This window comes from Podarcis raffonei, chromosome 1 (genome assembly GCF_027172205.1).
Source record: "Podarcis raffonei isolate rPodRaf1 chromosome 1, rPodRaf1.pri, whole genome shotgun sequence".
NCBI lineage: Eukaryota > Metazoa > Chordata > Lepidosauria > Squamata > Lacertidae > Podarcis > Podarcis raffonei.
In genome coordinates this window covers 75,787,878-75,812,559 of record NC_070602.1, presented here as the reverse complement: position 1 = coordinate 75,812,559, position 24,682 = coordinate 75,787,878, and the positions used below count along the sequence as shown (strand labels likewise).

Sequence of the window (24,682 nt, the reverse complement as noted above, 5' to 3'; positions counted from 1 at the left end):
CTAATGAAAGAAAAGATGGTAGGAATGAGCAAACCGTTAACCACCAGTTCTTCAAATGTTTCCATCTGGTATGCGACAGCTAAAGAGTGGGATGCAGGATTTTACAAATGATAAAAGTTCCTATAGGAGCTTGCAATGTCAGTTTTGACCATGTTAACAGCAATTTTGCATGGATTACTTAGTTCAAGTAGGCCCAGGCACCTGAATGACATCCATGGAAAGGTTAAGATAGTCTTCACATATAGGGGACAGACAAGTCAATGTCCAGCAGAGAAATTAAACAACTGAGAAGCATACATTGAAGGACATTCCCTATTTCAATTTTCCCCAAACTGCAGACTTATCCTGTACCCTTTCACAAGTTCAGGGGGGTCCAGAGAGAATTCAGTCCCTTCTTCACACAGGGGTGGAAACCACATGCAGCTTCTCCCTCCCTCCCTCCTTCCTTCGTCCCTTTCATTTTGCTGAGACAGAAGCTTAGTTCCCACTGAGGTGATAAAGTGGAGTTTGGGCTGCACTGCTGAATACTCTCTTGGGCAATTAGTTCCTAAGTAATTCCTAATTAGGTTCCTGGGTAATTAGGAAAAAGAGTTGTGGGAATCACAGGCTGCATTTCATTTAGTTTAACATTGTTCAAGTACTTTCTAGAGCTAGGAGATGCTGCACACTGATATTGCGTGTGACTGAAGGAAGACAGACACCCTTTCAGAGAAATGCAAAAGGGCAATAAAAAAGGAAACTTGCATGATAACTGAATCAATATTATACTATTTCCTCAATGTTCCTGAATGCTAAATTACAGGAATTACAATGAAAATTTCACCTCTGTTTACTTTCTAATCTCAGCAAACACTGTACCCATTTTGACCACTCCTCCTCACCTTCCATCTCCTCCCCTATGGTAGCATGAATAGCACCAATGGACATTATATAAAGGATGGCTATAGAGGGACCTCTGTCCTTCCCTCTTAGCCACCATGGGGCTAAGGCTTACCAGCCTTTTGACACTATGGCTGGCTATCTGCTATGCAACTGAAGTTAGAAAAGGTAAGACTTTTAAAGGAGATACTGTGGGATTGTCCAGTGGGGAAGCCTGGGGAACACTCACTGGCTGGTGCAATGTGCAACAAGTAAAATATTTAAATTGCTTGGCTAATCAATAAGGTTTTTGAGTATATGAAAAGTAGTCTGTATGACTACTTTTGCACGATGAACACTGGGTGCTTTTGCTCTCTGCTTATAATATATAATATTCTGGATGATGTGAACTAATTTGCTGGCAGAGTTAAGGCATAGGTGATTCTGCCTCAGGGAATTTGTGGTAGGAGGGGAAAGATGTTGTACACTAGCCTATACCAGCCTGGTATCCTCCAGATGTTCTGGGGTTGAACTCCCATCACCTCCAGCTAGCACATCTGTGGAGGACCACAGGCTGGAGTAATTTTTGCCTTAGTGTATCTTGACAGCTCTTTCAGCACTATAATACTGATTTGCCATTATAGTTCATAGATCATACAGCAGAGAACTGTAGAAGGGACCCTGAGGTCCAATGCCCTGCAATGTAGGTAACTCAGCTTAGCATCCATGGCAGATGACCACTCAACCTTTGCTTAAAAGCCTCCAATGAAGGAGAGTCCACCATCTGAGGAGGTCTGTTGCTTTCATCTGTTAGTTAGACAATCAAGGCCCAGCTTCAGGTGCTCAACTGGGCTTTGCAACAGCAGATCCTTATGGATTCGAAGAATCCACAGGTTTTGCACAGAGAGAATAAATACCAAAGACTTGCAGATGGTGTAGAACTTTATTTGGAAATGGAAGCTAAATGGCCCCATCATTTATGGATATAAAGTTGAGTCAGCTAGCATATGTGGTAGAGGAACTTATTTTATTTTTTAATTAAAAGTAGGAGATTCTGTGTGACTGGCAGAACCTTTACTAGAAGTGCTTCGGCTGTTTTGCATTACCTAAGCTATCCTGATGGATAAATAAACGGTATCCAGAGAAATCATGTAATTGTTGCATTAGTGTGCAGCACTTCACCTGTGTCCCAAGGTGCCTATGTTTCACAGCTTTATGGCAAAGATCTTGCTGTAGCAGCAAGCCCAATAATATGTGTGTGCCTTTCTCAGAGCATAAGTGTACATATTGCTTGATATGTTGCATCGGTAACTATAAAAAATGAAATACCAACATTGCAGTAGAACGTTTAATCCTGGTTGTTGACCCCTTTCCCTTCAGAAGCTCTTTGGATTTTATGGCTTGTCTTTATTTAATTATGTGTCATTTTTCTGCTTTATTGTTCCATGATTGCACTCAGTGGTTGCTTTGTCCTCATTTTTCAGGAAGAACTTCTAGCCATGGCCACTATGTCTGCAGTACTTGGGGGAACAACCACTTCAAAACTTTTGATGGAGATTTCTACCAGTTTCCTGGTGTCTGTGAATACAACTTTGTGTCTGACTGCCGTGAATCTTACCAGGAGTTCTCTGTCCATATCCAGCGTGAACTGAATGAGCAAGGGCACCCTGACATTCAATATGTCCTTATCACAATTAAGGATGTTGCAATCTACCTCACTCACAAGATGGTGGTGGTGGATGGGCAAATGTAAGTTCTTCCCATATTATTATGCTTCTAAGGCTTCCAGTGTTTAGCCACAGTTCTTTCACAAAAAGCTCATAATATAAATTGTAGCAACAACTTCCCGCCACTCAAAATAAACTTGAGGGAAATGCATTGTGTAGAAAGTCAGGGCATAGATCTTAAGGAGTACTGCCACTGAAATCTTGCCTTTTCGAAGTGAGCTTGGAGTTTTTCAGGTGAAACATCTGAGGAAATTTCAAGGAAGTAAAAAAAGGTGTTGTTTTTTAATAAGACCAAGTGACATTTCTACAACATCTCCAGAAGTGTCAAGGGAAGCCAAACTAGTTTTGATAGTTTTTCAGTGAGATTTTGCACATTCCATGAATTCAGCCTCCAACTCCTAATGACATAATTACCTACAAATTTTATTAAGTGAGCAGGGGACCATTAAGATTGTGAGCAATTTCCCCAGCACTGCTGCTAATGTGCAGTATTTTACAGTCCGGTTTTGAAATGTAACTGAAAAGGCACAAACTGCCGGAGACAACCACCAGTAGGAATTATTATTTAAGCAAGGTACAAAAATGGAAAATCAATACTTATACTATGAATTTCATTTTATAATGCACACAGACTTGACATCCAGGATTGTTAAAAAAACTGATTATTTTCATGGCTATCTCTGGCATATTTCACCTCTTTAGTTATACTTCACATACAGTGATCTCCTTTAACAAAAAGACATCCAGAACAAGGCATTGGCTGTTATGTTTCCTGGCTTCCCTAAGTCTCACTGTACACACTGACCACGTGCCCAGTTACAGTGATGGGCTACTACTACCATATACCTATCCCTATTTATGCTGGAGATGAAGGAGGAAGCTCAGAGAGACACAACAGCAGCTCTCCTAGCTATGCGAACACCATGTGAGAATGACACATCTAGCTTGCTGGTGGGCTAGTTCAGTTTGGCCTTTGTGAACTTTCATTGTTTTTCCAAACCTATCATAGATGAGATGGATCATGGTTTTTCTTCTTAAAGTAGTAATTTGTAGTCAGAAGGACATTCCACATCAGATTATTGTGTTTGAAATCCATGCCAAATGTTGGGTAATTGGCTTAAGGAAACATAGTCTTTCCCATAGTGAATGCTAATATTTTCCTTTTCCTGTAATGTGACCTGTCCCACTATTCTTAGGTTGACTAACATTTTACTCTGCAACAAAGGCTCTGAAATGAGTAAAACCACTTATGCAGTAATATCCTGCTTTGGAAATATAACTCTTGTGTAGCAAGAACTTAGTCTAAAGGGCACTTCGGTTAAAATCAAGAGGTGTGTTGGGGTGAAGGTGGTCACTCTATCAAGTATTGATTTCCTCATAATTGCATTCATTGTAAAGGGAGTTTAGAGGCACACAAGCCCCGTCCCATATTAAGGGAATCATCTACGTAATACTGCTACACCCGTCCCACCCTACTCTGGATACATACAACCTGTATAGACTGTGATCCACAAAGTCTACACCCGCACATAAGCTCACCAGACAATGGTAGGAGACGTCATGCCAGCAGAGTCAAGGACAAACCAAGGTCAGGCACAGGGAACCAATTTGACTTCAAACATGATCCAAGGACAGCATCAGCAGGTAACAGTCCAGGGACCAGTAAAACAGGAAACATAATTTAAGGTAGGCTAATTCACAGGGACTTTCTAGCTACTGGGAGTCTCAAGTGAAGGGGTGATGTATCCTTAGCTTGTGGCATCTCAGGCCACATAGAAACCTAGCTACAGGTGGTTAAGATTGTTCCAAGAGCCCTTTGTCTTGAGGAGTACCCTTACTCATAAGGAAACTTTTACCTTGGAGTCACATTGCAACTCTGGGCCTTCAGTTGCACACTTTGTCATTTACCCATCAGTGGAAAGGCCTGCATCTCAGTGGCTAAACCTATGATTTGCATGCAGAAAGTCCCAAATTCAATCCTCATTACCTGCAGGTAGGGCTAAGAGAGACTCCTGTCTGAAACCCTACAGAGCCACTACCTGCCATTGTAAACAACACTGAGCTTGATAGACCCATTGTCTGACTTTGGACAGCTTCCTATGTTTCTAAGATCTTCAGCCAAGGCTTGAGTCTTTAGGAACCTGTATTAATAAGCACTAGTGACATTGTAAAATCTAAAGCACAGGATGACTAGGAAATTTCCAGTGGAAATATTGAAATAATAAATAAATAAAATATTTAAAATAAGTACCCTCTTAAACTGGGAAGTAAAATTTGACCATGCATTTTCTTAGATGAATGCTGAAACTTGAATACAGAAACTGAGATAAACTTCACAGATTTTAACAGGCCATGAATAAGTTTCTGCTTATTTCTGTGTATTCGTGTTCATTTTAGATTGGAAGTTGGGGAGCATGCTGGGATGTTATAGGGGCTGTAAAATAGATCTGAGAAATTCTGCAAAGGTGTGCTTTCTCATCTAATGCTAGCTGTTGCTTGCAATGGAATCTAATAAAAACTCTGTATGACTTTCTTTCCTATAGTGCAAGGACTCCGTACTATCATTCTGGTATTCTGATTGAGAAGAATGATATGTATACCAAACTCTATGCCAGAGTGGGCCTAGTTTTGATATGGAACAGAGAAGCTGCTTTGATGGTATGTGTGGTCTTCAGCTTCTATTTTGATACTTTGGTATAGGTTTTATGGTTCATGCCCAGCTCACCCAAGTGACCTGTTTCTGCCCTATGTCTCTGTCTTGTGATTAAGAGCACCCAACAGAACCTTCTCGACTGCAAGGGAAAGTAGAGAACCATTCTTGGTGGCTGCTCTACAATTCCTCTGGAATTCAATGCTAGTCCTGCTTAGATTAAGCCCATTGACGTTAATGGACATGACTAACTTAGGTTCATTAATGTGAGTAGGGCTTAGTTGAATACAATCCTCTGGAAAGAATTCAGTGTAGCACTAAGACGATCATTCTGTCGGTGCAAGCAGTTCAGTTTACTAGACAGAATGATCTCCCCATTTCTCTCCCCATGCTCTGTTGTGGATTTTCCTCCAACCCCTGCAAGCCAATTTGGGGAGGCATGACAGTGAGTGGGCTAGGAGAGGAGTCAAAAGCCCTATTCTGCTAGCAGAAGTCATTCCACTGGCTTCCAGTAGCAGAACTCCTTAGTTGAACCTGGCCCTTCCTTTTTGGCCTCTTTTTTTCTAAAGCAGTTGTCTTGCTTGTCACCTTAGAATCCCAAATCAAACTCCTGGCAACTCTGGTTAAAGGATCTCCTGTGGCAGGAAAGGAAAAATCATATGCTTGAGACACTGGACCAGCAATGTCAGTCAGAGCAGCCATACTGGGCTCAGTATCCCAATGGTCTGACTCAACATAAGGCAGCTTTACATATTTATTTGCTACAATAGCTGATATGTTCCTTCGGGTTTTCCTTTTTCAATTTAGATTGAACTGGACACCAAGTTTAACAACGGTACTTGTGGTCTTTGTGGGGATTACAATGGCCAGCAGGTTTACAATGAATTTCTCTCCAATGGTAAGTTGGACAACATTATAGAGAAATGATTATTATAATGAGTTACATAATATGAGGAGTTTAAATGCACAGGTGAGAACAAAGCAATGGTTTCTTTGCTTGGTGGTTAGAAAAGTACAGAGAGATTAAAATGCATACTATTTCTAAAAGCTTGGTCCACAAATGTGGAATGAATTCTGTGGGTGACATCCAACTATTTTATACTCACTGAAATCAAGGAAATTATGTAACATGTTCATTTATTTCAGAAGGTCTGCTCTGCCTATGATTGATGTTGGTTGGACATCACCCTAAATTAACAAAAGCAGATTTGGAGATGGTCCAAAACACTATTTAACCTGGTGTTTGTTTGTCAGATCAGGGTGGCTTAAGAGCAGCATATTCTCCTAGGAAACATGTGAATGTTTAAATGATTGATGGAGTTCACTGTACAGATTGTGAAAACACAACACCTTTCTATAAATCCAAATTTAAGCCCAGAAATTCATGAATTCTGCTATAAGCATAGGTTTAAAATGTAGAAGACATTAAAAATGTAGCGTGTTTCAATTAATCTTTGAATGTATGAGCAAAAAAGTGTTTAATTAAAACTTTAAAGGGTATAAGTAATCTATAGTAAGTGAACGGTACCATCTGGTGTGAAATTATGCCTCTAAGCTCTGGTTGTGACACTGAGAGGAAAACAAAGATGCTGTTTGTTCTGGTTAATGGAAATAATCGAACATGCTGCTCACTCTATCTCACAGGTCTGAGCTACAATCCAATCACATTTGGAAACCTACAGAAGATTAATAAACCCAATACAGTATGTGAAGACCCTGATGAGACACAACCTATTGAATCTTGCAACCAACATGTAAGTCTTGAAAACTGTGTTATATGGTACATACCAGGAATAGAGATACCCATCTCTGTTAGAGAAATAGCAAGTGTGTACTAAGGTGTGCAACCACTTTATGATGCTCCCAGTTCTTGCTCTGAATCATATAATTGAGGAAAGGAGAATAAAAATGGATTATCCTGTACAAACATAGACTATTGTGAAAAGCCTGGACCTTCTTCCTTTTGTTATGTAGTGCCACTTTGGAAACTGAGCTTGGGAGGCCTGTTAAACCGTACTTTCCTCTGTTTCTAGCGTGAGGAGTGTGAGAAGCTGCTGACTGCTCCGGCTTTTGCTGATTGTCAGTCCCGCCTGAATCTGGAACAGTATATCCAAGCCTGCATGCAGGACAGATGTGCTTGCCAGCATACAGAGGACTCCTTCTGCCTTTGCAGCACCATCTCAGAGTTTTCCCGCCAGTGTTCCCACGCTGGTGGCAATCCTCAGAACTGGAGGACATCACAACTGTGTCGTAAGTGATTAACTGGGTTCATCTAAGATGCAGCCAGGAACGTTTAACAGGGGAGGGTGAAATCTCTCTTTAAATTCATGTAACTCAGAATGGTCTTGAAAGGTCCCCATTCTTAAGGTTAATTTCCAAACAGCAGTCTTGGGTTCCAATCCTGTTTTCTCATAGTAGCCAAGGAAAGCTTTTCCACTGATTTTGGTGGAAAGAGTTTCTGAATAATTGTTTTAATGCTAGAGAGGCAAGAAGAACAGAGAACAAGAAACTTAGGAAATTGTGTATTTAAATCCAACTGAAACTAATTAGGATTATGGTTTTAGCTGCCTGGATTCTTTCTTTTGATTGAACCCTAATTTCATGTCAATGTATGCATATAGTCAGTGCTATTTCTTTCATTATTTTAGCTAAGTCATGTCCTGGAAACATGATCTACCTGGAAAGTGGCTCACCCTGTATGGACACCTGTTCACACATGGGGATCAGCAAACTATGTGAAGAACACTACATGGATGGCTGCTTTTGCCCTGAAGGTAACAATTTATGTGTGGCCTAGTGGATACAACCATGGGCTTAGAAATGGGAAACCCAAGTTCAGATGTGCAGCCTTGGATTGTCATTAACTATGAGCATCTTTTTGTTTTGTTTTGCAGGCACAGTATATGATGATATCACTGGGAAAGGCTGTGTGGCCACGAGCCAGTGTTACTGCAAACTTCGTGGGAAATTATTTTCCCCTGGTAAAAACATCACCAATGACTGTGAAAGCTGGTAAGCCTGTCCATGCCCTCTGAGAGTAATTATAGCTTTTTATTTCAGAGTTGTCACTTAAAGGATTCTTGTAGAGATGTGAATTTCTGGACAAACACCTTGTACCATCACAGGCTTTCATATCTAATACACCGTATCATTTTATGCTAAAACATAGACGACTTGTTCTAGCAAGCCATGGTGAAAAATTGCCCAGCATTACCAATTATGTACCCATCTGATATTGTTATATGAGCCTAAATCTCTAATTGTAAAAACATATTTCAGCAGCAGCAGCAGCAACAACAACAACAACATTCTTGGGGTAGAGAAAAGGGGATTGCTGCTGCCACTTTGCAATGTATCATCAGCACCTTTATGGCTTGCTGAATCTGGAATGTTTTGAAAAAGAAGAGGTTATGAGGTCCAAAAGTGTTATGGACTCATTTCCAAATTGACCTGCTGTAATGGCTCCACTGCTGTGGTGCAGGTACTTCTAGTATAATTTCTGTATGTCCAGATCCCGCTTTTGATTTCTTGTCTGTCTTCACAGCACCTGTCAATCAGGTAGATGGATATGCCAGGATTTACCCTGTCCCAGTAAATGTGCAGTGGAGGGAGGGTCTCACATTACTACATTTGATGGAAAGAAGTACACCTTCCATGGTGACTGCTACTATGTGCTGAGCAAGGTACGTGCACCAGACTCTTCTACTCTGGGCGAAGGAATTATGCCACAGTGGGGTAGGGTAACCTTCCTATAGAGTGCAGGTGAATGAGAAAGGGCTAACCCTCCTGTCTTGGATGCAGTGTGTTTGTATGTCTGTGTGGCCACACCTGCTTTTGTCTGGTTTACACGGCCTTGGCTGAAAATCATTTCCCACTCTTGCCTGTGTCTTTGTATTGCAATACAGCTGAATCTAAGATAGGGCTAAAATGGGGATTGGGAATGCAAAAAAGGAATTGGAAAGGAATGGGGAATGGCAATTTGAGGTTAGATGTCAAATATTTCCCACAAGGAGGGCTTATAACCTCCCTGAAAGAAAAAGGGGAAAGGAAAAGAAAGAGAAAGGCCTGTGACCTGGATTGTGGAATGTGACATCCTTAAGGTCAATGTTTTATTGCACTTTTTGTCTGAACGGGTAATTTCAGCCTATCTGTGAAAGGAATCATTTCATAAAGCAAAAGTTGACCACTTTGATTGTATTTGTTCTTCTGTAATTGCAGAGCATACAGAATGACTCACATGCCCTCTTGGGAGAACTAGGCCCATGCGGTTCTACTGACAAGCAGACATGCCTAAAGACGGTGGTTCTGTTAATAGACGAGAAGAAAAACGTAAGTTTAGGGTAATGGTGGTATGGCTCTGAGCTAGTTCATCCAGAATATGATGCCAAATGAAGGTTTTCTTCATAACTCAAAGATCTGGCCAGTCAACCATATTCTAAGATTCCCAACCCTCCCCTTCCATTGACATCTTATTCTATTTGTATTCTGTTCATACTTCTTGCTGAGCTTCATGGGGTCTGTGTGTGGAATTATGTAATATGTAATTTTACCACTCCAAGAGGTTCTGGTTAACATTTAAACTTCTGAACATTGATCCAAGTGTCTGAATTACATTGAATAATAAACCAAACATAGAAATCCTCATTTCATTTTTTATATTTTATATACTTTGCTTATCTCGTATGTATTTTTACATCCTCTTTAAATCCAAGCCCACATTTCCATGACTTTCAGGTTCTGTTTATTTTGTCATATCTTCCTTTTACATATTTCATACTTAATATGTTTGTAAAATATACCCTATAAACATTTTAAAAGCTACCATTGGCCAGAAATCCTTGCCAAAGATTTGATAAGAGATTTTTCAGCATTATTTCCTCATGTCACAGTTCTGCGCTGTACACTCATGACTACTTAGCTGCCAATTGCCAAAGAGTATGCAGACTTTACAGCAGGGATGGGTGCTACCTGTGACCCACCAAATGTCAACGGACTCCTGTTCTCAGTGGCAAAGGATGATGGGAGCTGCAGTCCAGGAACATTTGGAGAGCCACAGGTTCCCTGCCCCCTGCTCTGCAGATTTAATCTGATCCTGTTGAGCTTTCTTCAGTTTAGGAAGCCATTGAATGTGTAATTCTATGAAATACTTCTTAGCAAATAATTTCCAGCATCTGAAAATGGAAAGAGATTGTCTGGAGTCACTGACCCCCAGCCCCAGCCCCAAGACACACACAAGGGTGTGTGATCCAAGCAAACTCCAAAAGGATTCCTTTCTCCACCAGGTCCCAAAACCATAAGTAGCTGGCATCTGCCCTCCAAAACCCGATTTGTCAATCTGGTCAGCTGGAAAATAAATAAGAACCTACTTTGTTTCTAAGCACCTGGCTGTGGCTACATTAAGAACCCAGGGAGGGTTATGGGCACTGAGATAATTCAGAATCAGTAAGGAGTGGATGCCGGGCTTACAAATCTCTCCCTGGCCCTGGTTTGTGAACATGGTATGCATCCAAATGCCCACTATGATCTGCCTGCTTCCTGCCAGAGCTGGATGCAACCCCCCTCCCCATGATCTACTTTGGGGGAAGAGTGAAGAAGGCTGAGGCACATTGCCTGACTGAGTACCCAGGTGCAGGATTGCAGCCACTGTGCAGCTGCAAACTGGCAAAAACTGAAAATGTATGAATACAAATACAATCACTTTTAAAATTGGAGATTTTAATACTGTACTTTCTTGAAAGAACAAAGCTGAAAACAACATAATTAGGAACTGCTGATAAAAGAAAACAATGCTTTGATTCTTCTTATCTAATTTTTGGATGATTTGGAAATGTGACGGTTAATAAGCAACCAGAATAATCTAAGTCAGATAAATTCCATCGTAATTAATCCATATATTCTGGAAGTTATAGTATGTTTTGCAACGTTCCCTCAGAGGTTCATGCCTATGGAAACTGCCTTCCAGTCCAAGTTCTATGGTGCAAGGTGCTCTCCAATAGGGATTTGCACAACATTGTGCATAAGTGTGTATGAAGGGGCATTCATGTGTGTGTGCGCACATACATGTTCCATTGCATAGTTCTTTGGATTGCTTAAGCTCTTAACCAACTTCCTGTTGTCAGATATAAGAAAACTGTCAATGTTCAAAATTTCCAGGGTGGGTTCCTTCTGGGCATTACAATCGTTATTATTAATGTTCATTTAACATGACCCCCAGGTCCCTTCCAACTCTAAAATGATATGATTCTATTACATTCCTCACCTTTAAGACCCTGAGGTCACACTAACGTAGGCTGTTTCTCTCTTCACACAGGTCGTAGTTTTCAGATCAGATGGTACCGTATTACTGAATGAAATAGAAATTCATTTGCCTCATGTAACAGGTGAGGAAAGGAATCCTCAACTTCCACCCCACCCCACCCACAGCCTAAATTGATGGTTCCACAAATCCTTAGATGTTATGGAGCATGATTAAATTAAATGCAAAATAAAATATGCTGGAAAGGAGGGTGAGAAAATGTACTCCTTGGTTTATTTGGCAGGGAATGATTGCTTGTCCTTGTCTGGGGACTCTTCCCTGTCCCTTCCCTTTTTCATATCTGCCCCCCTCCCTGCCACTTTCCTCTTCTCCTCATTGAGAAACCATTCCAGGCCAACACCTAACCTTTCTTGCTCTCCTGGCTGGTTATTCAGCCAATGGCAATCTTCTTCATAACAGCAAAGGTATCTGATATGGGAATCTGGTATAATACACAATGGATACTGTATTTGCCCCTCTGATTTGATGAGTGCATTACAATAATCAGGTGATAACTTGGCCTTCCTTTTGTTTTTCAGCCAGCTTCACAGTTTTCCAGCCATCTTCAAACTACATTATTGTGCAGGCGACTTTAGGCCTCAGGCTGGAGATCCAGCTGGTTCCAGTTATGCAGCTCTTTGTCATTGTGGACCAGACTGCCCAGGCAACTCTCCAAGGCAAGTCTGAACTGCAGGGAAGAGGATTCCACCAATAGTAACACTAACAAGGGGGTGTTTTTTTTTTAAATTAAAGATACATGGGGTCAAATACCTACCTGCAAAAAACAACAACTTGTTTAGTCGTTTTTTTTATTTATTAAGACATTTTTATCTCCACAAATTGTCTCAAGGCAATAAATTGTAAATCGTGACACGCACATAATATATTATATGCTAGACTAATTCCGCAGGCATGCTATTTGAACTAAAAAGAGCTGGGGCAGAGAACAGCACAGTTGTCAAAAGGCATTCAATTATGCTGGGGTATATATACACATATGCACAATGTTCATGCTGATTGGAAGTGATGTGCTTATTGGATGTGTGGAAATTTATCTCTAGAAAATCTTAGTAAATTGCTCACTATTCCCATTTTACAAAAAAGAAAGGCACGCCTTTAAAGAAACTCACAGCCAACATCTGTTGCTTTTATCAATAGGTCTTTGTGGGAATTACAACGGAATAGAAGGAGATGACTTCAAAACATCAAGTGGATTAATAGAAGCAACAGGGGCTTCCTTTGCTAACTCATGGAAAGCACAAGCCAGCTGCAGTGATAAGTTGGATAACTGGGACCACCCTTGTACTCTTAGCGTTGAGAATGGTAAGGATGGGTGGTTTTCATAAATAAATAACAGATTTCAATATCTGTGTGCCATCTATATCCAATTTTCAAGTCAAATATTGAATCTGAAGGCGGGGCCAATTTTCTTTATTACTTGGGAGAGCAAGTTGTGATGTATAAATCTGTGCTAGGTCCGAGGCTTTGAATACACTGTAAGTTTCATGTCACTGTCTCAAAAGAAAAAGTTTCTAAAGAAATAGGATACAACACTGCTAAAGATGAAGAAGAAATGCTCATTTTATCTATTATAGTTGTGAAAATGGAAGCCTGCTTACAGTTTCCATCCACAGTATTACTTCTGTTTATGTTTACTGTGCTTTATAGTCTTTTGAAGACAAAACTGTTGAGCATGTACAGTCCTCAGACGATTTTGTTGCCCAGTTATGTGGGTAGCTACTTGCCTTTAAATGACAGAGAAGCTGCATAGTGTTCAAACATCCAGACACATACAGTATTCATTTTGTTTTGCTGTATTGTACTGCATAGTTATTTGAATTCTAGCATATGGCTACAGGCATTACATAGAAATACATGAAGTGAATGGTTTATAATAACATTTTATTTCTCTCCAGAAAAGTATGCTGAACATTGGTGCTCTTTGTTGAAAAGTACAGAAACTCCTTTTGCCAGATGTCACTCAGTCATTGATCCAACAGATTATTATAAGGTATGGATTTTCAAATTATTCTGAGTCTTTATTCACGCAGCTTGGTGTTTCGTTACATGGAGTTGTTCACTTTCAGGTATTATGATAAACTGAAAAGAGTGGCGGTAAAGCAAGTTCTGCAGCTTTCTTCCCAGCTGCTTTTCATAGGGCTTGAGGGTTAGAATTACTGACAATGGATTATCCAGTTTCAAACCCAGCCAAATTTCTATCCCTTTCAGTTGGAATACAGGAACTAAAGCAAACCCATTGTTGCGAAAAGAGCCAAATAATAGTTATCCAGAAGAGAGTCATGAGCCAGAGGGCTCTTTTAGCTACACTCAAGTTTTTAGAAAAATTCTCTAGCTTTTTAAAATAAAAAACAAAACAAAATAGCAACAGCATGAGAAACCGATTTGAAAAATTACATCAGTAAAAAAACCAACAGAGTTTGCTTTGGGAAGTTCATGCAATTCAAGAAGTGCCAGTCCTTGGGTGTGTGGAACTAGTTGTAGTTTTGGGAGGATCTTGGTCAGAGGAGTTTCCAGATTCCCCAAATAGTTCTAACCCTGATGACAGGCAACATGGTGGAGGTGAGCCAGTCTGCTTTTAGGTCGGGGTGGAGAACTTTGTGCTCAGATGCCCAATGTGGCCCCCAGGCCTCCTTATCTGGCCCTTGTAACTCTCTTCAGGCCACATGCCATGACTGACCCTGCTTCCATGTTGTTACCTGGCCAGAATGTGTCCTTGAACTCTGACAATGCCTCTTGTTTGTCTGGTGTTGTCTGGTACAGAGAAGGGTACGCATGTAGAAATGAGAGTGCTGTACAAAGGGGAAATTTACATTAGTTGCTCCACCCACTTTTGTCTTTGCCCTGCCTACCACTGACATGTGACCCCCTGAAAGCATGCTGAGAAAAGAATGTGGCCCCTGGGCTGAGAATGATTCACTGCCTGTTTTAAGTGGATCACCTTGCTGTGGGGGAAACAGCCCATTCATTGCTTTTAACAAATTAAGCAAAATAATAGGAGAAGTTCACTCTAGCATGTGAGAAAGCAATCTTGAAAAAACTACTAACATTTTTAAATGGAAGAGGAACAAATGGCATTGCTAAGGAAAAGCTCTCAATTTATCATTTTACTTTCATTTTAACTGTGGAACAGGGTACCAATGTGTAGCATTGCTACTGTTGAGGACTAGCTCTTCATTCATCTTCCTACAAATGTACTTGAATGTTTACTGGCTTTTCCCCCCTCCCCTTGCCCAGCGCTGCAAATATGATACCTGTAATTGTAATGCCAACGAAGAATGTATGTGTGCTGCCCTATCATCATACGCAAGAGCCTGTGCCTTCAAAGGGGTCATGTTATGGGGCTGGAGAAAGAATGTTTGCAGTAAGTGCCTATATCCCCACCCTTGCCTTGAACAAAATGGAGCAAAACCTTTTGAATAACTGTGTGCTAACTGTAATGTTTTGAGACTAGAATGTAGTTAATATCAACAAATGTAGCATACCCCATTCATCAAAATATATGGTTTTTGTAAGATGCAAAATGTTTTGTTGAAGTTGAAGGGAAGCACCCATGTATGTTGTTTACATTGGCACAGTAATACTTGTGGACGGATACAATGAATGTAGAAGTACTGGACAATTCCATTTGGGATACTGGGGTGCCTGCAGGATGACTTAATGAGGCAATGCTGAGTCATGTATTACTTCCTGCCATTTAATCTTTCAGCTAGACCAGGAATAGGGAACCCCAGGGCCTGGGCCTCACAACTCACCCCATACCACACTCTCCTCCTGGCTCTGTTTTGCATATTTATTGAGTGTTTTTGCGTGACTGTGATGTATCCTTAATAATGCTTTTTTGCTTGCCTGGATGGAGGATGGAGGGTAGAGAAGGGTGTGTGTACAAGCTAGAGTACCGTACAAAGAAAACATTTGCATTTGTTGGGCCACCCACTTTTACCTCTGGTGCTGCCTACCACTGGCCCCCAGAAGGTTGCACGGAAGGTCATGTGGCCTTTGAGATGAAAAAGGTTCTCCATCTGTGAGCTAGACAATAATAGTTTCCCCCTCTCATTGTCTTAATTGCTACCTCATAAGTGTTTAGTTTCACCCAAGCATGACAACATTTCTTCATAGGGGTCTTAACAGAAGTAGAATTCAGACAGCATGCACTGAATGGCTTAGGAATGGTGAGCAGGAATATATTTAGGAATGTTGAGCAGAATATATTCTATCCACTCTGACTTTTTGTCACTTTCTCCCCTTCATTCAGACAAAGAAGAATCCTCTTGCCAAGCCAGTCAAGTCTTCCGTTACAATCTGACTTGCCAGCAAACTTGCCGCTCTCTTTCTGATGGTCATAAGTACTGCTTGGAAGGCTTTACTCCAGTAGATGGCTGTGGCTGCCCTGATAATTCCTATATGGATGACAGTGGCAAATGTGTGCCAATTGCTCAGTGCCCGTGCTATTACAAGGGTGTGCCCATAAATCCTGGATATGTTATAATGAAACAGGATGAGCGCTGGTATGTTAACACAACAGTTTATGGTCTTTCTCATTAGGTGGGAAGCTCAACGTTCAGTACCAGGAACTGCTCTCTTTTAGTTGCAATCCTGCAATGTTTGCAGGTGGAATGGGATGGGGAATCTTGGGATTACGTTGGCTGTGTATGAGCATTCTCATTAACCATAAGACAATTTAGAGGTTTGTGATACTAATTCAGAAGAGGAACTCCCTTCCAAATCAACATGAGAAATACAAGCATCAGAATGCATTGTGGAGTGACTAGTTTTTAAAGAAGTTTAGACATCTATGTTGTTCGCCAGGCATAGTGTTCAAAGGATTAAGAGGTGCTGAAATATTGCATTGTGAATTCTTCAGATTACTTGAGAAGTCAGTAATATAAGTAGTATAAGTGTACACAACACCTGCCCCCCAGTATTTAATATGTAATCCAAAGGTTCCTCCATATTCCCCTCAAAACTATATGTCTCAGCTTAGACATATCTTGTCAAATCTTATTAAGAAACTGACATTTTGTCTTTGGCACTTGCTCTTACTTTGTTTTATGCATTGTCAGTAGGGCACCCATGGTGCTCAAGTAATGTTTAGCAGAAATGGTACTCTTAAATTTTTGCAGCAGATCTTTAGTTTTTGTTAGTAGCACTGTATAAATTGGAAATCACTTATAAGCTCAAATATCTGGCTTACCATTTTTTTCCTGTTGTGTATTCCTTTCTAGTGTTTGCAGACATGGAAGATTTCATTGTGTGCCAGTGGACGTAACCCCTGAACGTAGGTGTACAATTTCATGTTACATTATGACTTTTTCCAGTTTGAGTTATCATCTGTATGATTTTGAAGTTGTGCTTAAGAAAGCAATTGTTTTGAAGTTGTGCTTAAGAATATGAGCCATTTTTTGTGAAAATAATTAATAAAAATGCAATTAATAATTATATTTTTTCAAGCTGACATGATATAGTTTGCTTCCTCCTAAAATGTATCAGAATTTCCCCTCTAAATCCACATATGTATATAGTTTTCATAGACATATCCTCAGCCTTTGATTTGTTTAAATTGCTTTGTTTAAGTTGCTCAATGTAAAGTATTGATAAGAGACTACTGATTTTAATTAAAACCTTTATTTATAGACATGCTTCCTAGTTCAATGGGTACAAAACAGGGATGTCTGTTGGGCCCCTTTTTAATTTTATATATAAAAATAAAAAAATTATATACAGCTCTTGTTGATTATCAAAATGGATCCAAGATAATATTGTCAGTGTTCTATATTTTATTTTACAGACTGTTCACCCAACATGACATACTTTGACTGCAACAACTTTGACAGTTGGTCTTCCCAAACACCAGTACATCTTAGCTGCCAAACACTGGGAAACGATCAGGTACACTTTCATTGCATTTTGACAACACCCTAATGTCCTCATTCTCTTGTTCCTCAAGTGATGTAATTAACAAAGACGCTGTACTCTAGGTGTCTTTAGGAAATCTCCTTGAGACTGTGGGGCATTTCTTAGCAAAAGGACTGCAACTTGGAGAAGCAAATACCTGCACATTTATACCACCAGTTTGCCTTCATTGGTTCTGATTGTTTTTAACTTTATTAACATTTTCATTTCATTTAAATAATTTCCACCTTTCATTTAAAATAAATAAATATATTCTATATTGGTATCCAACAATAGAAATTCCTCTGCCACCAACCAATGGAGGCAACTATATTTCCCCCTGAAAATAATTTCCCCAGCAAATTATGCTATTTTTTCTGCAGTGTAACATCTCTCCTAAGGGCTCTCTATTCCAGGGAGTTGACCACACTGCTGAAAGCAACCAAGTCATGGTTTGAAGTGGTAGCAAGGGTTTTGTTTGTTTGCTTTTTGTCAAAAGAAAAAGAAAAAAACCATTGACAGTCTTGTATTTAAAGGATAAGGCCACCTTCTGGAAAAATTATTAAAGTAACCCAAATCTAAAAGTCTCCCAAAGTGCCTCTGTTTTGTAGACCAACTTTATTTTAAACACACCCAAGTTTCTGAACAAATTAAATTGAGGTTTTATCTTACCTTGCAAATAGAAATTTGGCAAACTTTGAATGGTAATCCTGAGTCCAATTTGGCTTTATGAACTTGTCAAATGCAAGGCCCATGAATTCTGATTGACCTTATCATAAAATGTGACCACAATGTTCTTCTTGCTCCTCACAGTTCCAGACAGAGTGTGTTTCAGGATGTGTGTGCCTTGATGGATTGATAGATGATGGCAGAGGGAATTGTGTCCAAGAACAGGACTGCCCATGCATTCATAACAAAGTTTTTTACTCCCCCGGAGAAACAGTAAATGTGGACTGCAACACATGGTAGGATCTTTTTCACTGTCACTTATTGTAGTCATAGCAGTGTATGAATATACTACTATGCAAACAGAGTGTACGTGGTGGACTGCATGTTTTCTCAGCTACATCATTTACCCAGTACTTCAAAAGTAATGCTTGGACACAGAGACTAAGCCTTACACAATTTCTTTAATTGTTTTGGTACTCTCCAGTACTTGTCAAAGAGGAAGCTGGAAGTGCACCACCAATTCATGCTTTGGGACATGTACCATTTATGGGAGTGGCCATTACATCACGTTTGATGGAAAATTCTATGACTTTGATGGCAACTGTGAATATGTGGCTGCTCAGGTAATGTTCAGCTATACTCATGCAATTTTATACTGTTTTGAATTATGTGTGTGTGTGTATCTCCTATCTGTTTGGCTTCCCAGGCATCCCTCAACATCTTGTGAAATTTTCTTACTTGGTGGAGTAATCAATGGTTCTCTTAAGATCATTTCAAATGGTAGTATCTAACAAGGTGGTTCCATTAGCGCCAGGACCTCTGGTTATGCAATAGAACTACCCCCTTCCTCTTTGCTCCCCACACCCCAAAAAATCAATTCTGGGTTTCTCCCCAACCCTCTGGAGAAGATTTGATGATGTTCAATTCTGCATATGGAAACCCAATTGTATGGGTGTCTCCAGGCTGCTTAATATGTGCTGAAATAGTTTACACTCATCCAAACAGAATTTGCTAGTTTTTAAGCCTTGTTTTCTCCATTTCATTCGGTTGTTGCGTTTTGCAAATGTGTTGAGGAATTAAGTGCCCTCTGAACCACAGAGGACTGTTAAATTTGAAAATATATTAAGTTTGCTACCAATACAAATATGCAGAGCAGCTTTAGCAGCTTTTTAAAACACAAGAGAAAATCGAAGTATCCTGGTTTTCGTTTTTCTTAGTTTTGTTCATCTTTCCCTCTCGCACCTTCATTAGGATTACTGTGGAAACAGCGATTTGGAGGGAACATTTAGTGTCATCACAGAGAATGTCCCATGTGGAACCACTGGAGTCACCTGTTCCAAGGCCATTAAAGTTTTCCTTGGGGTATGTATGAACATAGATGAGAACAAGCCTGAAAGCGCTTGGTCTGCACCTGCAAATAATCAAATCAGGTTGCCGTGGGGAGGTGCAGGCAATTTGTTGAGTTCTCAGTCAAATGAGGCTCCTTACTTTTGAGAACTGGTGTCATGATATCCAGTTTAAAAGAGCCAGACTGACTCTAGGGGAGCTGAGGGTATCAGGTTAACAAGCTAATGTCTGTTTTTGTTATGGGGCTTCTGTTACACACCTGTTTTTTTAGAGCACTGAAATAAAGTTGGAAGATAAACAAATAGAAACAATTGAGATGAATACTACTAGCACTGTGACTTACTGGATTTGTGAGCCAGTCGGGCTGTACATTGTAATAGAAACCAGCAATGGTGTTATTCTCATCTGGGACAGGAAGACTACTATTTTCATCAAGCTGGCCCCCTATCTTAAAGTGAGTAATTCTTGAACATATTCCTTTAATGCCATGGAAAATTTGTTATTAACAGATAAATGCAACAAAAAAAGACGTTTTATTGCTTGTGGCTTACCATGTGTGCCTTACTGCATCATTAATAGAATGGGGTGTGAGAGACATAGGGGGCCCCAACTGTAGCATCACACAAGGTGCCACTGGAATTTGAGACCCCAAGGTCTGGCATTGCTCCCACCAACTCAACAGTATCCATAATTAGTAATGCTAAAACAAATGGCAAAACAATCAAAGTAATATACATCACAATAAAATTCCTGCTAACTTTAAGCCATTGCAAATCTTTTCCAGTCCTAAGGTATTGACCTTTCCTCTCCCTAGGGAAAAGTCTGTGGCTTATGCGGCAACTTTGATGGCAAGGCCAGTAATGACTTCACTGCAAGGGACATGGTCCAAGAAAATAATGCACTGATATTTGGAAATTCATGGAAGAAGGATACTGCATGCCCTGATGTTGATGTAGACCCTGAGCCCTGTGAAAAGAAACCTCATCGCAAATCCTGGGCAGAGAAAGAATGCAGCCTCATCAAAAGTGTTGTGTTTGAAGAATGTCATTCAAAAGTTAGTGTTGTTGCTTAATCACTTGGACAAGCTGGGCTGTACTAGTCTTGGGGGAAAGAACAAGCTATTGCAATATGTGAGCATATGGAGAATAAAAATAAAAAGATCTTTAAGCAGTTTACATAAAATACCTAGCAAACCATGGGGGATCGTCAGTAGTGGATTGATTTTAAAGGTCTTGACATACAACAGATGAATCTATTATATCCTGCAGACAATTTCTAACTTAGTAGCACCCATTCCATTCCAAACTGGATAGTGGAGTGGTTTTCAACTTTAACTGTAAAGGGATGTTATCCAATGAGAATGTGACTTAGGATAAACTCTAGAAAAGGAGAAGGAAATATCATGGTTAGACATGTCTTGAGTTGGTATGGAGCTCCCATTTCCCTCTCCAGAACTCTCTGCAGGTACTCTATTTTGAGAAATACTGTTTGAAATGAAAACACATAAATTCATCTGAATTATCTTCACCGAAAACCAAATATTTGTTGTTGCTATACAGACTGTTACTAGCTTAAAAGTCTGAAATTGGAATTGATAAAATATCTCATGAAAGTAAAATGGGCCATAGATTCTTGATGCCTTGTTGAAGTGCTGTGATGTGTAAAGGGATGGATACTACTGTGGCATGGATGTGCTGTGTACATGTACAGCAACATCCAAAAACATTGGCAACTAAGGGGAATCATTATCAAAGATGGCGGTGAGTTAGGCATCCTGGTATTGGATGGCAGAAATACAGTAGTTGATCCATTGAAATACCCTTGCTCTGTGATTCTGTGACTCCCTAATAGGTGGCTCCAGATCAGTACTATGAAGCTTGTGTACATGATGCTTGTGCCTGTGACTCTGGAGGCGACTGTGAGTGCTTCTGTACTGCAGTGGCTGTCTATGCACAAGAATGCCTCAAAGCTGGAGCTTGTGTCTACTGGAGGACTCCTGACATATGCCGTGAGTTTTGTGATAAAATATTTCTCATGTATGCATAAAATTAAAAAGAGATGATGACCCAGAAACAGTGGCTTAATAGTGACCCAAATTCTATTTTTTTAAATGATATTTATTAGGAGTTTCAAAAATTACAGAAAAAAGAAAAAAAGGAAACAACAAAAATTTTAACAAACATACATAACAATGCATCAAAAAAGGAAAAAGAAAAACAAGAAAAAAGACATAAAAATCAATACAGCAATAAGAATAATAATAAAGAAAAAACACACATCCAATATTCCATAACTTTGTCTTTCATTTACTTGTTTCATCGACCTCCTCACACCTCCCTTTTTGTATTCTAGTTTAATTATTTGTTTCAGCAAATTCTTTCCATCTTTCTCAATTTTTATTGAGTAATTTAACTTAACAGTCTAACCTATTAATTAACTCAGCAAATCATTTCCATCTTTCACTATATTCTGTCATTCAATTTACCTTAATTTATTTTAACCTTATCTTACCATAAAATACCTTAAAACTTAAAACTTAATATTTATTTGTACATAATTCCTTATATCATTTCTACTAAAGCCAAATATTTTCATTCCAACATTTTTCCTAATGCTCATTAATTTTGCACTAATTCCCAAAATAAAATTTTTTAAAAATTTTCTTCCAATCTTCCTCCAACGTCTCTTCTTCCTGGTCTCAGGTTATGTCAGTCCTTCCTGTCCATTCCATCTAGTCCATCAACCTGGTAATCTAATGTCCGAGGCTCTTAAGTCTTTTCCATGTCCCTTCTGCAGATCTTCTTGTTTGCACCTGCACTTTACCTTGTCTTTTGTTGATCTCTTTCTTAATTTCTTTTCTCTCTCGTTGAGGAGTAGGTCTCGGGGATACTCCAACTCAAAAATAACTCCGTCTCTCCTCAGCAGATCAGCCCATTCCCCACAGTCCCATTCCCCACAATCAGCTGTGTAGTCCAGAAAATATTTAAAAGCATGTTTCGAAGTCCCTCCAAGATTAAGGGCCCCCACATCTCCGGACCCCCCCTGGCCCACTCCAAATTCAGTCTTCAAGGACAGCGGCTTATGCTTCTGCAGGGCCTCGGGTCTCTCCATTTGTGTTACTTGAGGTTCAACACCAACCTGCTCTATTATCTTCTGCATTTGCACTTGCCCTGTCAAAACAGGTTCCTGCGTTGGCTCCTGAATGGTTTCTGTATAGATATTCACTGTTTGTCCAAAATTTTTGACTGCAACAGTCATCAAATCCATCTTCTCATGCATCTGCTCCAACAAAGCACTTGTCTTGCAAAAAGCAAGCACCAAAACTTCTTCCAAACACATTTTTATTCAAGGTCAAAGTCTAGTCCCACGATCTTAATCTCCACAGCTGTGAAATCCCCAGAACGACTCCAGCAACAATTTAACAAGCTCCCTCTAGAGGAGACAATTTCTATTTGTATCCATCTTTTGAAAGCAGGTCCAACAAAAGAAAAATTACTTTCATTTTTCAAATTCTTTGTTTCTTTTAAATGCAAAAGGCAACATTGGAATCAATTTGTTTGTCTTCTTTAACTATCTGTCAAAAGGCGTTCCATTCACAGTCAATGGACTTCCCCAAAAATCTCTGTCTCTGACACCCCGTTCCCAGGTTTGAGACGGTGGAAATTTTTCTTTCTTTACTCTCTCTCCTGCAGGCTTGAACAATCAGAATTCCCCCTCTTTACTCCTGCTTCCAAGAGGGGGTTTGCTGGTTAAAACTGGAGGAATTTTAAACCTTTATATATGACTTTCCTGACTTTAGCTTGCACAATTTTTGCTTCAGTCTATTTACAAAAAGCGGAAGGCGGACTTCCTGTTTAGAGCCTTCCCGCTTCAGTGCCAAATTAAAATGTTTCTTAATCCAATTTTCCGTTCTACTCACGGGTACTTGTTTAGAATCCAATTGTCCACAGGAAAAAGTCAGCGCTCTCCAGCAACGGCTGTGCGGCTTCACTCTGTAAAAATAGCGGTCAATTCAAAACACCGCTCCACTCACCCCACATCGCTTCGGATCCCCGAAAAAGGGGTTTCCTTGCGAGTGGGGGGGCGCTTCTGGTGTCAGCCGAATCCCACGTTCCCAGGCTTCCTCCGCCTGGGATTTCCAAGGGTCTCCGCCTTCGCCGCGGCGGCAAGACCCGATTTTCATGGAGCGGGTTCCTCTTGATCAGAGGAATTCTGCCATTGCCGATGGCGCTAACCCGGAAGTCTCAGTGACCCAAATTCTAGATGCACTGGTTTTTATAACCCTAAGCCCCACCCTGTATATTTTGAGATGTACCAATGTCTCCTCCCATAGCCATTTCATGTGATACCAACAGGCTTCTAATGTGAGTTCTTTTGTGATATCTTTTACATGTGCCTCCAAATAAAATTCAGTTCTCAGTAGGTCAGTTGGTCATACTTGCTGTTCTCCAACAGGAATCCCAGGGGGGTCCATTAACTCACAGAAAAACGGGATGCCTCCACACTATGTAATGATGATGCAAGACTGGGGCTGGGCACACTGTCAAAGGCACACCTAGGCTCCCTTGCACACTTGGCAAGGAGCTATATTGGTGCCTCCAAAGCCAGGAGAGGCAGTGGACCAGAAACTTTTTTTAAAAAAGAGGTTTTCGGCACCTTTTGCACTCTGTCAGTGACTTACTCTGTGGCTATCGGGTTGGGTCTGCTCTGCTCTACTTCCCCTTCTCCTCCACCTTGCTCTGTCTATTTGCCTTCCTGCCTTCTTCCCTTCCTCTGCTCGCTACTTTCTCTTCTGTCTCCTTCCTCCCTTCCTTCTTTTTTCCTCCTCCTGCAACTCATGTTTGCTCGCTCCATCTTTCTTTCCTCCAAGCCCTGCTGGATGCTCTATTCACCCTCCTAATACTCCCCAACTGGGGAAGGGAGTCTGCAGGGCTGCTGCGATAGCCCATGGTAGTGACCAGATTCCTTTGCTGAGACACCCAGAGGAGCCTGGGCCTCTTGCCTGGCTGCCCAGGGCAGCAGAGCAGTGGCCCAGGGAGCATGCAAATGGGCAAAAAGGCTCTTAGCCACTCCGAGCCAAAGAGGAGAGATTCCTGGCCCTGCACCCTCGACATGGACCAACCTAGCCATCATTACTGTCTCCACTGGCTTTGTATTAGGGGGAAACATTCAGGGTACACATGTAGGATCTTCTCATGATTCGAAGCCCTGATCATGCAAGAACAC

General features: G+C 40.5%; 1 protein-coding gene across 1 annotated transcript in view; it reads left to right on the top strand.

The window, feature by feature from the left end:
* The first annotated feature begins 973 nt into the window (after window positions 1-973).
* Window positions 974-24,682, top strand: part of MUC2 (mucin 2, oligomeric mucus/gel-forming) — a 64,309-nt gene continuing 40,600 nt past the window's right edge. Inside the window, exons 1-24 of the mRNA XM_053376325.1 lie at window positions 974-1,047; window positions 2,343-2,607; window positions 5,129-5,243; window positions 6,043-6,133; window positions 6,880-6,989; window positions 7,269-7,485; window positions 7,884-8,009; window positions 8,130-8,247; window positions 8,780-8,918; window positions 9,454-9,564; window positions 11,546-11,615; window positions 12,070-12,207; window positions 12,689-12,853; window positions 13,447-13,541; window positions 14,786-14,912; window positions 15,804-16,056; window positions 16,774-16,826; window positions 17,337-17,437; window positions 18,254-18,405; window positions 18,594-18,732; window positions 19,361-19,471; window positions 19,728-19,910; window positions 20,271-20,510; window positions 21,308-21,464. Of these exons, the coding sequence (XP_053232300.1) occupies window positions 978-1,047; window positions 2,343-2,607; window positions 5,129-5,243; window positions 6,043-6,133; window positions 6,880-6,989; window positions 7,269-7,485; window positions 7,884-8,009; window positions 8,130-8,247; window positions 8,780-8,918; window positions 9,454-9,564; window positions 11,546-11,615; window positions 12,070-12,207; window positions 12,689-12,853; window positions 13,447-13,541; window positions 14,786-14,912; window positions 15,804-16,056; window positions 16,774-16,826; window positions 17,337-17,437; window positions 18,254-18,405; window positions 18,594-18,732; window positions 19,361-19,471; window positions 19,728-19,910; window positions 20,271-20,510; window positions 21,308-21,464 (3,346 nt within the window). The 5' untranslated portion in view covers window positions 974-977. The remainder of the gene's footprint in view (window positions 1,048-2,342; window positions 2,608-5,128; window positions 5,244-6,042; window positions 6,134-6,879; window positions 6,990-7,268; window positions 7,486-7,883; window positions 8,010-8,129; window positions 8,248-8,779; window positions 8,919-9,453; window positions 9,565-11,545; window positions 11,616-12,069; window positions 12,208-12,688; window positions 12,854-13,446; window positions 13,542-14,785; window positions 14,913-15,803; window positions 16,057-16,773; window positions 16,827-17,336; window positions 17,438-18,253; window positions 18,406-18,593; window positions 18,733-19,360; window positions 19,472-19,727; window positions 19,911-20,270; window positions 20,511-21,307; window positions 21,465-24,682) is intronic.